Below are 13,880 nucleotides of genomic sequence, written 5' to 3'. Positions count from 1 at the left end.
CTATAAGCATACAGCAGCATCCACAAACATTTTTGTAACTTTATTTATTAGTGGCGTCACAATATACCATTATTGACGATAACCCTGTTTTAAAAAAAAAAAAAAAAAAAAAAAATATATATATATATATATATAGATATTACGTTAATAATATGCATATGATGATATCTTGTAAATAATCAAGCATCTCTTAAATAATGTCTGTGGCCTTCCATTCTTGAGTTATGGTTACAGACTCACTCTTAACAACCTTCACTCATATTGTGAGCGTTAACAATGTGCCAAAAAAGAGACAAAACAAACAAAATTAAAATTAAAACAAAAGAAATTAATTCGACTGATTATTATTTTTATGAATAAAATGTTCTATAAATATTATAATATCATTATTGTGAATTATTTTGGCTACATGTAGTTAAGAGTAGTATGTGTTTAGTGAAAATGAGATATTGTGACAGTCATAATATTCATACATATCAGAGAAGAATCAGAGAATGTATTATTCTTTACTGTTTACAGAAAGCCAACTATCTATCATCTAAAACAATGCATTTATCATTTTTTTTAGTCCAAAACTATTTATGAATCATGATCTATTTACAATAATGTCATGGTGTGCTTGTTATATTATATTATTTTCCAACTCCGCTGCGGCGAGTGGCGTTCTACTGACTGCACATGGTGCAGGAGGAGAGGGAGAGACCCAGCGCTGTAGTTGGCAGAAGAGCTGATTAGTCTGAGCAGCGTGCAGGGAAATGAATGACAATACAATAGATTAAGTGTCTGGTTAAGTTAGTTGTTCGAAATGTTTTTATGGTTGTTCAGTCAAGGCTTATTTTGGACTTCCAGGTGTTACAAGTTGTAAGCTTTCTGTCCCCTTCACTCCCACTAAAGACCTTCCTCACCGACGACGAGTGGGTGTGTGTGTGTGGCTTTAATTTGTGTCGCCGCTGTGTTTTATTCGCATGGTGTGTGTGTGTGTGGTGTGTGTGGTGTGTGTGTGTGTGTGTGTGTGTGTCGAGACCGCTGTGTGTGCAACAAAAAAAAAAAAAAAAATCGTCATGCATTATGAAATATAAGATCAGCAGGTCCATGGCCGTTCAGCTGATAAGTTAGCACCTGCAGGACTGCAACTACCTTTGATTTGAAGCACTGACAAGCAGGTTTTCACAACCGTACTGTATGTCTTCTGTATGCTTACAACATGAACAGAGTATTAAGTCACTGTGATGTTACAAATCTGACGGCACTTTGACTGAACACAGCTGTGTTACTATTAAAGAAAAGAGTCTTAAGGAGCAATACCAATATCTAGCAGATAATCTTTGTCCATTATTCCTTTCCCAGAGGAACATTGATCCACTGACTGTCATTTATGCATACATTAGCACACACACACTGATGGGGAGCCCAACGGTCCACTGCCTGCTCCCAGCTGGAAAGATGGTAACAAGCCAGAATGCTGCAGCTTTTTAATAACGCCCACTTACAACCTGCTGGCTCGAAACACACCAAGAGCACAACCAGGAGGAATGTTTGCGGTCTGTCCCTCTGTGTGTGTGTGTGTGTGTGTGTGTGTGTGTGTGTGTGTGTGTGTGTGTGTGTGTGTGTGTGTGTGTGTGTGTGTGTGTGTGTGTGTGTGTGTGTGTGTTTAGCTGTACCATGCCCGAGCACATATCCTTTTCCCCTTCTCTCGGCTACTTACTTAAAATGATGTGTGTGATGACGAAGGAGAAGATGAAGATGGTGAGGAAGGAGAGCGAGAGGATGAACATGTAGAAGAAACGGTAGTTCCTCCTTCCCACGCAGTTCCCCACCCACGGACAGTGGTGGTCAAAACGCTCTGCATAGAAAGAGGGAGGGAGAGTAAGTTATTTGGATACAAGAACTCACAAGTCTGCTTCCACAGTGATATTTTACACGTCTGAGGTCTTTGTTCATGTTCATGTGCTCTTGTAACCGGGGTATGTACATGTGGCTTAGAAATCTGGTTTCTCCAGAAGACGTCTATGATTTGTCAACGCTCAATAAGTGAAACCAGGTTTTTCATTTACAAGACGTTTAAAATTAAAAATAAACAGGTTACTTCAGTGCATGCCAACAGAAACAAGTAATCCGGAGCCCTAGGAAATTAGGGGAAAGGGGAAGTGTCCCTCTGGGTCTTGGCAGAAAAATATACACATTTTTCACATAGCGCAAGCTGGCTATTTATATAAACCAGCATATAAAAGTTACAGGCCCAACATGACTGCGTCTGGCTGAAAGAGTTCCTCTGACACTGTGGGTCTGTGCAAGGTTGAGATGGTGAAAGAAGCACTTAGCTGGATATACGAAACATATCTCCAGTAATTCCTTAATTTAGGAATATTTCAAGAAGTTTGAGGAAAGTGTTGTCCAGACTGCCGGGTTCATTCCATAGAGATCATGCAGATTGGTAAGAGTTTTCCAATATGTTAAATCTGACGCATGCCTGTCAGCCACCTTAGTACAGAGTATGCATCTGAACAAAGTGTTATAGTGCAGCACAGAGGTGCCTCTTTTATCTCAATATCTGTGTTGTTTAGGTGAATAAAATGTCTGGAATTAAAAAATACTTAATGCAAGTTACTTCATAAATTGAATGTGAAAGGATTTCAGTTGAAAATGAGTCAGTGGTATATTAATTAAAGAAACTGTACTGCAGCATACTTTTACATTTCATTGATTGCGAGAGCGGAGGGCTTATTGTTAGCGTGGTTATTTAATCAGTCCTAACTCCACAATCCTATCTCTAAAGGGTGGACTGCTACTTAACGTATTAACCAGAGCCATTATTTGTTTAGTGACGTGAAATGACCTGCTTTCGTCTTCACTAATCAATGCCTAGTTAAAGTGTGTCTGGGAAATTCAGCCTCTAGTCAGTCAAGATGAAAGGGGACAAGCACTACTAGTCTAATCTGATTAGCTCAGCCTTTCCATAATGGTCATTAATAATAACTGACCAACCATACCAGGAGAAGAGAAGTGAGACTTTAATGTTCTTCTGTATTTGTCTATACACTCCTATTCTCCATGTGTCAATATAAGGATGTGTGAAGAATGAGGGTTCACTGGTATAAAATCACTGTGACAGAAGCAGATTGCTGTTACAAAGTTTCAGATCAACTTTAGACCTAAAGATCAGGAGGAGGAAGAGAAACAACTGATAATAGAGAGCAGGTGTGATCCCTACGATGGTGGCTTTAAAGTTAAACCAAGAGCTTGCAACAACAACAACTCTGACAGTTTCATTATGATCTAATGTATTCTTATTTATGTGCCAATATTCTTTGATGTATTTTTTTGGTTTGCTTACATAGCAACCTTTCTTTCCCCAAGAGTGTCATTAAATTTCCATTTAAAGTCCTGTAATTAGGCAAATCAGAGGATGAAAAGCAGCAGAAGACAGATCTAAAATCAGTCACAAAATCCAAACCCTCACATGACCAAGCAACAATAATTATGAACACTTAAGATTACAAATGTCAGAAAATGTAATATTAAAAATGTATCTTTTATTAGCAAAGGTATTACAAGAAAAAGCAACACTAATTCTTAAGGCATGTTTTGGTTAAATTATGCCCATTTAATTGTAAAAGTTTGTTTAACTTGTCTAACTGAGCAAATGTCCATTTTACTCCCTTTAATTCCCCATAAATTCCCATGGAAAGTTTCCATCTTGAGCAATCACAGAACTTTGCAAACCTATTAACTCTACAACTGGAAATAAAGCAAAATGTGACACCATGTAAGTATATAGTAACTGTGCAGTATATACTGTAAAAAATAAATAATAATAGTACAGAGGGAAAAGCAAAGCGATCTGTGTGTGTCACAATTCAGCTTCTTCCATCACTCCCACGGGAATAACCCTCTTAAAAAGGAAGTAACTCTACAATATTCCTATCCTTTACTTCCACAAGGGAGGCCCTATCCTTTCTGGCTGCTAACTTATTTAAGAGCTTGTTGGCCCCCTGGCGTTTACAGCCCCAGAGGTAGACGTGCGATCCACATTTCCAGTGTCAAGCCAATCTGTTACTAATATGGATGATTACTGACCTAAAAAAACATTCTAGGGTTATTGAACACACTTTAGTAAGATCTCCTTTGAGAAAACGCACTATATAGTATATGTTAATGTTGGTTCTACTGCATATGACCTTATCCCCTGTGCCATTATTCATACACTTTATCTCTGAAGCTTTAAAATTAACCCTGAACTGACTGTCTTCAGATTTCCCTTTGGGATATGGAGCCATGTTCGTTGGACACTGTTGTGTGCACGTTTGCTTCTGAAACAAATTAAAAGCCTCTCCTGTGATTGTACTCGTTTAAACTGGTCACTTATTTACTTTGTTGTGTTTTTCTTGAGGCAGGATGTCCATAAAAAAAGTGAGCTTCACCAGTTTCATATGGGAATTTAATAATTCACTTCAAATGTGGACATAGCCGGTTTGTGATAATGACTACCCTCCCAGCTTTTTGTTCAGCTGCTCCTTCCTGCCAGTCTGCATTTGCCACATTGGATTAGCACTTCCGCATCATTTTTTCTTGTGTTTACTACTTCCTCATCTTTGTCTCCCAGGTTTTCAGGCAGCACCACTTCTGACAAGGAAATAGACATTCAAAGAAGGAGTTGTCTCTGATGAGAGAGCATCACAAACACCCTGATGAGAAAGATACAGACACACAGGTCTCTGTATCTCTGGCTCTTTCTTTTTGTGATTGTCAAGCTGTGGTCTTCCCTTTGTCTCCAGAGACGGGGCATTGCAGCTGTGAAGAGCAGTAAAACTCAACCATTATGCTGCTGTTTTCTTTCTGTTGTTCTCATGGTAACTATTCCCTCCTTCTCCTCTGTGAGGATGCCTCTAAGCATATGTACTGTATATTCCCTGTAGAAAAGACTTCTCTGAATTAAGTGAGACAGCAATTAACAAGTTTATCAGATCTATGTTGACCTTTTATTTAATACATATACACAGATTTGAAGTGAAGTGGTAAAGGTTAAACAAATCGCAAATTGGATTAAGGATTGTTTGAGCGTGGTTTTCCCGTTTATGTTTATATTACTAATTTCTGTTTTAATGTGGTAAAAGTTACAGTGCTAACAGAAAATATCAGCCAAACTCAAAGCCAGAGGATAACATTTTCACTCACCCACACAGTTATCACAGAGGCTGCAGTGGGAGGCACGTGGAGGTCTGAAGATCTTGCAGGTGAAGCAATACTTCAGCTTGACTGTCTGGCCGTTGATGACCACCTCCTTGGTCCTGGGAGGAGGCCTGTAGCCTGTACTGCCATTAGCCACATCTTGGTAAGATAAAAAAAAAAAGAGAGAATCAACAGTGAAAATTAGTTTAGTGATAAGACCGTTAAAGAAAACATACCAGTGCACAGTGCTTTCTCCCAGTTTCATTCAGGCCCTAATGGACTCATCACACAGAGTACTATAGTGTGCGTGTGGCATTGATGATGCAGGTGTGTTATAAATATTACAGTGGCAAAAAAAAAAAATACTATCAGTCTATTTGGCAAAACCCTGGATTAGCTACAATGCAACATCAAAACATGTCGATCACAAGGGGAAAATACCAATATCAGAATGACTGGAAAATGATTTTAAAACAAGTGATGTCATAGTTTATAATTTCTCTACTTTACAGCCTATTCAATATTTGTATTCTCTTTATCAAGTGTACTGTTGCTGTAACAACCTGGTACTCAGTGCTTTTGGGTGCATTTACATCGGTTCTGTCATGTGGTCAAGCACTGTCCGATTGTAATCCGATCACCCAACAAAGTATTTTATTGCAAGTTGTAAAGGGAGGGGTTGTAATAAAGTCTTACTAGAATAAATGTCACACTGCCTTCAAAACCAAAAACATAACCTATGAAGAATTTCATGCTTGAATCATTATTTCTTAAGCATAGTGAAATTAATGTAAACACTTAAGGCACTATAAAAGTATAGATAAGACATTTCTTCATTTGTATGATGAGCCAATAGAATCCACTAGATTTTACTTTATTCTGTTGTATCTTTGCAAGGCTATGGTGAAGTGAACTCTTTACTGATGTGCAATTATCTCTAGCTCTGATAAAAGGTATATGTCATGATATCCGTAGCTTTAAAAGGTTTGAACATGGACAACCCACACAACTCATTATATTTAATTAGCTCCACCAGTTCGGCTCATCTGTATGAACTTTACAGATTCAGTGTCAAACCTTTTGTGCTGCTGATAAAACACAACCACCCTTAAAAAAGCAGCCTTGTCTTTTCTGAATAACAGTAAGTCAGCTGCTACAGTGACTTAACTTGAAACCTAGTTCAGGTAATATGAACCAGTGTGTAATTCATGCACTTAACACCATGGCCCTCAGACTATAATACATAAAAGAATATGGTGGCAAACCATAGTAAGAGAACTGTGATGACAGGCTAAATGGTAAGGACGTGAGCAATGATAGTGATTTTCAAGCCATAAAAGGTAGAGCCTGCATCATATTATTGCTCAGCTTTCTTTGAGCACTCTCGGGAAACCCTGAGAGTAGGAGATAGTGTGTGTAGGAAGATCATTCTGAGATCATTTACACAGAGGCCCGTGGCATTGCTAACAGAGTGGTATATGTGTGTTGGTGGGGGTGGGGGGGTTGTATAGGGACTGGGAGGATTGTGTGGGTGTTTGACATTTCTAAAGGAGAGCACAGGAAACGCAGCATGTCAGTTCTGTTGTATCGAATTCGCCTCTATTGTGATCAATGCCTACAGAGCGATCTCCACTCTCCTCCACACTCCCTCAGCTCCTCTGCCCTCTCAGCAGACTCCACAGAGGGAGACAACAGATGAGGGCAATGCGTGAGCAATTTGGAGCAGAATCCAGCTAGAACAGTGTTAAACCACCAGGAGAAGTCCCATTGTTTAGGTGTTCATAGTGCAGTAACATGTCAGGTGATATTAGCTCCTCAGGTGAAATAAAGAGCTGTGACAACAAACTGTAAGTTCCTTCTGAAGCATTAGAGGAAGCCTCTTTGAAGAGTAGACTGAGATCTGTGAAAAAATGCTGGCAGGAAGTTACAGAAACCGATGATGTGTTGAAGTCATATCAGACAGACAGCAATTAAAAGCAGCTGAGTGCGAAAAAGGGTTCATGTCAGCCTCCAGGTTGTAGTCATATTTGGAGATATTAAAGATTTTTGATAGCTTCTATATTTCAACAGCTACAGGAATTTTCTGAAAAGGCAACAGCCAATGCAAGTTACACCGTATTTAAAACCAAAATTTTAACATGTTAATGTATGAGGTTTACTTGGATGATTTAATAATTATTATTATGAAACGATTAAAAATATCTAGGCTAAGTTGTGGACTGGACAAAGATCGATCATGGAGAAGATCTCTTCTCCTATCAGAATTATGTACTTTGTCTATACACAAACATTTCAGGGGTTTGGTGTTCATGGTGATCAAAACAGATGCATACAAGAAGAAAGTAGCATCTTTTCTCTTTTATTTGCGAATCAAATACTGAACTTTTTTTTGCATTGGTTGATGTTTTTAAAACATCAATTGGCATAAACAGTCTAAATTGTCCCAAGTTGAGATTTTATTTTTGAACTAAAATCAAAGTCAAAGAAGCCTTTCTGCTGGGCAAAGTCATGTCTAATGGCCAAACAAAGCTTAGCCTTCCACCAGTGTCTAGTGGGAGATCCCTCAGAGAGATAGGCCAGGCCTGAAAGCGTGAAGCTAAAATGAGTAGGTAGAAGAGGAAGAGATGTAACCGAACACACATACATACGAACACACACATACACTGTGCCCACTCACACCCTCATGCACAAAGCTAAATGAGGATTCAATGTCAGCCAAACTGTTATAGGCGTTGCCTGTTGAGGTATAAAGGGAAAATAATAGCTATCCCGCTGTGTACGTGGAGGAGAGAAAACTGGGACCTTCACCTTCACAGATGGAAAAGTGTACAGTGATGATGGCTGTTGGCTAACATACAGAAGTACTGACCTCAACCTGCCTGCCAAGATTGTACGAGGCATCAGCAAAGTCCGTCAAGCGGCGATTTCAAGGTCTTACACACAACAGCTGACTAGACAAAAACGGTTTCAAAACACTACAAAAAACTAGAAAAAAAACATTTAAAATAAAGTATAGTTCTGTAAGTTTGACAGCACACAGACATTTAGCAGCACAGATTATCTGATGCTGGCGTATAACAGTGGTTTTTACAAACCATTTAAATGGAATATATGCCCATGTGGTAATTCATGAAAAATCAGTGGAAATTTTAAGGTGAGTTGTTTTGTGCACAAGATATCAATGAATAAAGCTCCTAATGCGGTCTTCAATGCAGGAATAAAAGGTGTTGCATGACATTACTTTTGATGAATAACTTTTAAAAATATGTCAAAGCTTGGCTGAAGTTACACTTACATTGCAATTATCATTCATGGGGAACAAAAAAAATGTCTCAATCTGAAAACATGAACACTTATAACAGTCTAATTCTATTTTGTTTGAATAAAAAATATTTTTAAAAACAAGGCAAATCTGTTGTTTTTTTTCCTGCCCAAATTTTTTCTCATAACAGAAAATGAATACAATGACACTGAACAGCCAAGTCACAAGTACAGAAGAGTACACCAGTCCCTCTGGAGCTAAAAACCTACTGCAATCAATTAATCAAAAACATCAGATTTTCCCATGTAAACACGGCGTCATTGCTTTTACTCGATGTTTCAATGACAGATATATGGCCACAACATGCTGAGGTGTTAATTTATAAATTATGGGGGACGATTTTTTGAATTTAATCAAGCAAACGCTGTTATTTCAGTAGTTGTCATCCTTGATCAGCTACTACTTCCAATCCATCTCACGTCAAACTTTATATGAAGTCAAAGTTGCCACACCAACTATTCGTAGGCTATATTTCTTAAAGCTGGGCTATTAATCTCCCTCTGGTCTTGCTTGAGGGAGGTTCTAAATGCCAAAATAAGAGGAATTATTCTTAGTAATCAAAACAATTACTAAGTAAGGATTAGCTGATGGCTGAATGGAGGCAAGTCACTGGTTTACCAAATAAATAAGCAGCTTTTTTTTCTGGCGAGTATTTGGTCTAACTACAAAGCTTAACACTAGATTGCCTAGAAAAAGTATTGTTCCACAACAGTTTACATCTATTCAGTGACAAACTAACTTCACATGTGGATCATCATCAAAACTGCACAGAGAAAGAGTGAGATATGCAATTAGAAAAGCTACCAGCTTGCAAAGGTGCCTAATATCAGTTTATCTGTTATGCTCTGACAAAGCCAACACAAGTAACCCCTGTCACACAGTTAAAAACAGCACAAGCTGACAAGCTTTGCATGCCATTTAAATAGACGTGCCAGTGCTTCTTCAGGGGATTATGGGACTTTTGTTGCTGTGCCAAGCCGTTTTAAATTTGGTTTTCTGCTCAGCATAATTTTGATGTGGCCACAACATAAAGCAGCAGCATTAGTATGGATCAACAAAACACTGCAGTGTTTTCAATGTTCTTCTATTTTGATGTGCTGCTCCCGGTTACTGTTAAGTAGCATAACGTTATTTAAATGTCCAAACTGTTCACAAAACATCTCAACTACAACTGTGACCGGTTAGTTATGTTACATGTAAAGCAGGCTAGTGTTGTACTGATGATGAGTAGCAGTCTCATTTAGCCACTTAAAAGCTTAAAAACTCACTAGTGGGATATTAACTGACGTATTAATGTCATAGAACAAAACGTTAAATCTCTTAAACTGGTGTTGACAAAAGTTCTTATTTCAGGTATCTAACCAACACATTTCTGGGTCTTAAGACTCATTTCTGCAGCATTCTATTACTGAATCACAGAGCTTTGAGGAAGTAGTATAAAAAAAATGAAATGCAAAGCCAATCCTGACATAATTCCAAATTATGATAATAGTACACTTTTAATTTGCTGTTCTACTCCTGGATTTTATTCTGTGCTCCGTTGTGTGTAACTGTATGCCTGTGGACATGCCAAGAATGAAGGAAGACTGAAAGGAAAGAATAGAGGAGAAAGTGTAAAATCACTTAAAAAAGTGAAAAATCTATTTTTACACCACACATGATCAAAATAGCATAAAGGTTGGTTTTTTTGGACAAAATTTAAGTTGTAGGGAGTGTTGATGAACCTGTGACTACGTTACATAACCCTGTCCTGGATGTTTGGGGTTTTGGAAGAAGATGCTAAATGAAGAAAGCTTCTCCCAATAAAATGAAGTCAAACATGAATGTGACCTCGGGGCGGTTGGGTACACCGAGACGGGAGAGGAGGGAGGAAGAGAGTCAGCATGAATTATCATTCAAAACAAGGTATTAATTCATTCTTTACTACTACAGCACTAACATCTCAGCACTTTGTCAAACAGACATACAGTATAAGATAAGATAAGATAAGATAAGTATATTGTCGTGGCAACGGCGAAAGGGGCTTTAGAGACTGTGCTTCTGATATACCCCGTCACTGAGAGAGATCACATCTTGGAGTCACTGAAGCACTGTGGTTGCTATATTTCACTTTTTTAATTTCTACAGTTGGAGACCAAGAGGAGGTTGGGATCAATACAGCCCTGTGAACGACAAGATCTATGACGATAAATGCAAATCGGTGCCAGTTTTTTTATGCTTCATGGCATGCATCAGTGCAGTGGTCAGCATTTGAGGGATACTACTGCCAAGATGGAAATAAGCAGCAACCTCTAACATCTTGTGATGTTCAAGACACGGCTCACAATGAAAATATACTTAGTTTACTCTCACATTTGCCTCCAGCCTAAGCAAAGTCAGCGCTACTACTAGACCTATAAGTCCAGCAAGCATGTTCACAGTGTATTATCGCTACAGGGAGAGGGAGCTGTATCTAATGTGATTAGGCTGGATCTAATCATAGAGAATAGCTCGTGCTGATGTCTCCCTTTCTCTCTCTGGTGATGAGCTTATATTTGAGTTTGGCATCTGAATAACTTTCTGGCAGGTACACTGACAAAACCAGTCCCAACAAAACATTTCACAACAACATACACAATTGATAGACACAATGTGATTGAAACGGGGTGCAAGTTAGACAACTATGTGGGTTTAATGAATTGCTTTGCCCCTAAAATTAGAGTAACAAAAATCTCTATTGATTAGACAGACCCTGGTTAAAACCTACTATGTTTGATTTTTACCAGTTAGATGAGTCCATTGCCTGGGTCACTCATTCATTTTCAGAATCAAGAAGATATTATCTCTTAGCAGTGAAATTCGTTACATTTGTAGCAGTTATTGGAATACAATAGTACCTAGGACTTTAAATGTTGAACAATTAGAGAATCATCACATTACACAGTGAAATATTTCTGACTGCATCAGCAATAGCGTCCTGCTTTTGTCCCCTGAGCAAGGCTCAAGCTTTGTACAAGCACAACAGCACAGCATAGTTTGCTATGACATTTTACACTTGGAGTGAAAATTGTCAGGGTACACTGCCAACGATGGTGGGGTGCCAACCCCAAAGCATAAGTCACAAACAAAGCAGTGGGTCGCACTCCAAGCCCCAAGGCAAAAACTCAAATGTTCCTCCTGCGCATACTACATGGATGTACTCTCGGCTTTGCTAAGCATGCCTGAGCTTCTATCCAGAGACCCACTTTGGGAATATATACACGTTTAAAAAAACAAAACAAAACACTAGAATTACCACCTCGCAGTTTTATTCCTCTGCCAGCCAGTTAGGCTGCAGTTTGAACCCATGTCTGTCCAGAATGTCTTCCCGTTTTGTGAGGTCACAGTGACCTTTGACAACAGGGGTGCAAATGATCACAAAACTCATGGTTTGGATTGTATCCACCCCTGAGTGTCCGATCAGATCAACAGTGAAAAAAGGGAGCAATTATAACTTTTAAAGTTGCCCGATCATAAATTAGCCATAATCAGTCGATATTGATCATTTCTGTCCTTGCTTTTTTCTGTGTAGCAGTTGGTAAAGAAGGCTCCAGATTATTTGTTTTCACCACTGTCCCGAAAATTCAATTAAACTGCACCCAAGTTAGTGTAAACCATCATAAGCTCTAAATCTAACCGTGGAGGGGTATATGTACGCGTCACGGATCAACTACGATCCGATACACCACTATTTGACCACCAAGTTCTAATCAGTTCAACCTCGAGTGGAAGTCTGTAACAAGTTTTAAGAAATTTGCTCAAGGCCTTCCTTAAATATCAAGTTCACAAGAATGAAAATGACGTGAGGTCACAGTGACCTTGACCCTTGACCACCAAAATCGAATCAGTTAATCCGGGAGTCCAGCTGGACATTTGACGCTGGCGCAGAGGCATTCAAAGAAAAAAAGGATTCATATTCAGAGTACTAAAGTCCCCACCTTCAAACACCCATATTGACTGCTTCACTGGTGATGAAAAGCCTAAATGTCATTGCAGCCTCTACTGATGTGCCCATCCTTCCTCCAGCAGCACAAGCTCTAAGCCTTCCAAAATCTGTTTCCTCTGCTGGCCCTGAGTCTGGCTGGCAGCTTTTGAAAAACAGCGAGGCTGCCCTGACATTTACCAGCTAGCTTGGACAATATTAGGTGGAAGGAAGGAAACAGGCTGCCACGACCATCCTTCACTCTGATTTATGCTTCAGAGAGTCTTCTAGATTTGGCATGTGGTAGCTGAACTGATGCCAGCCTGTCTGGTCCTGACATATTGGGCAGGCAGGCAGACATGAAGGGACATCAAACGCGGCACACTGGAGACAAATCAACTCGTCTCCATCTCAAGCAGGAATAAACAACAAGCCGTGCTACCTTTCCTGACCCCACACTCTTTCCCCCCAGCCCTTTATATGTGCACACAGTATTTCTGCTGCATTAGGAGTGAACTGTGACAATATGCCGTTTCACCCTCTGCCAGTGCTTTGAAAAATACAGTTTCTTTTGTCTTTCTTTGTCCAGGAATAACAGTCGCGCAATCCTTTTGTGAATTTGCCCCTGAGAATGAGGATGACACATATAGTGTCATGTTTCATATGATGCAAACATAACATTATTTGATTTTGTCTGATGTAGGCTACACTTCAGACCATCCACACTTGCCTCCTTTCCACAGACATTTGGCAGACAGCAGGGATCTGCTCTCGGTGGTGACAGCGGAGGCCTAGCTATCAGATTTCCCTCCTTAAGTACAGGAAGCATGAGCCACCTTGACGTCTCATATTGTACAGATATTTCGTCCCTCACTGTTTAGTAAACAGATCAATAGGAGTGGTGTCGAACTTGAGCCTTGTAGCACTTTGACTTGAAAACATCATCATCTATTCATGAGACTGCTGGTGAATTACAAAACGTCTTGGACTACTGGAGGCTGACTTATTTAGGGATTTTTGTTTTAATTAATATAGCTACATGCATAAAGATAATACATATGCACAAGAAGGATGCAAAATAGAATTGAGAGTCTAATAAATAGGTAGTTTATCACTTATAACATTGAATAAATGTTAGTAATACCCTCTAATTGATCAGGGAAAATCTGATTCGAGATAAATGTGTTACAGTTATGTAAATGGAGTAAACAAGTGTTGTGCACCAAATGGCAAATACAAGTAGGAGTACCTGAGCATATGGGAAACAAAGCCTAAAGTGGTAAAGAGCCATTACATTATGGCAGCTCTGAAATGTGAAAGAGTTACCATGACAGCAAGCATGCACGGACACACATACACAAAATGAATAAATAAGAGTGTTAACATGGGCAGTGAAAGCAGATATTCTAAACTATTAAGCAACTCCAAAATGCTTTTTCATCACTGCTT

The 13,880-nt window shown here is 39.1% G+C and overlaps 1 protein-coding gene across 2 annotated transcripts in view; it reads right to left on the bottom strand.

Annotated features, from left to right (window-relative positions):
• LOC129103208 (palmitoyltransferase ZDHHC14-like) overlaps window positions 1–13,880 on the bottom strand; it is a 41,352-nt gene that overhangs the window by 10,593 nt on the left and 16,879 nt on the right. For both annotated transcript variants that reach the window (XM_054613546.1, XM_054613547.1), the window contains exons 4-5: window positions 5,176–5,328; window positions 1,706–1,843 (exon numbers count right to left, since the gene is read on the bottom strand). In XM_054613546.1, coding sequence (XP_054469521.1) covers window positions 1,706–1,843; window positions 5,176–5,328 — 291 coding nt within the window. The remainder of the gene's footprint in view (window positions 1–1,705; window positions 1,844–5,175; window positions 5,329–13,880) is intronic.

The sequence above is a fragment of the Anoplopoma fimbria genome, chromosome 15 (genome assembly GCF_027596085.1).
Source record: "Anoplopoma fimbria isolate UVic2021 breed Golden Eagle Sablefish chromosome 15, Afim_UVic_2022, whole genome shotgun sequence".
Taxonomy (NCBI): Eukaryota; Metazoa; Chordata; class Actinopteri; order Perciformes; family Anoplopomatidae; genus Anoplopoma; species Anoplopoma fimbria.
This window is presented reverse-complemented; position numbering and strand designations above follow the sequence as displayed.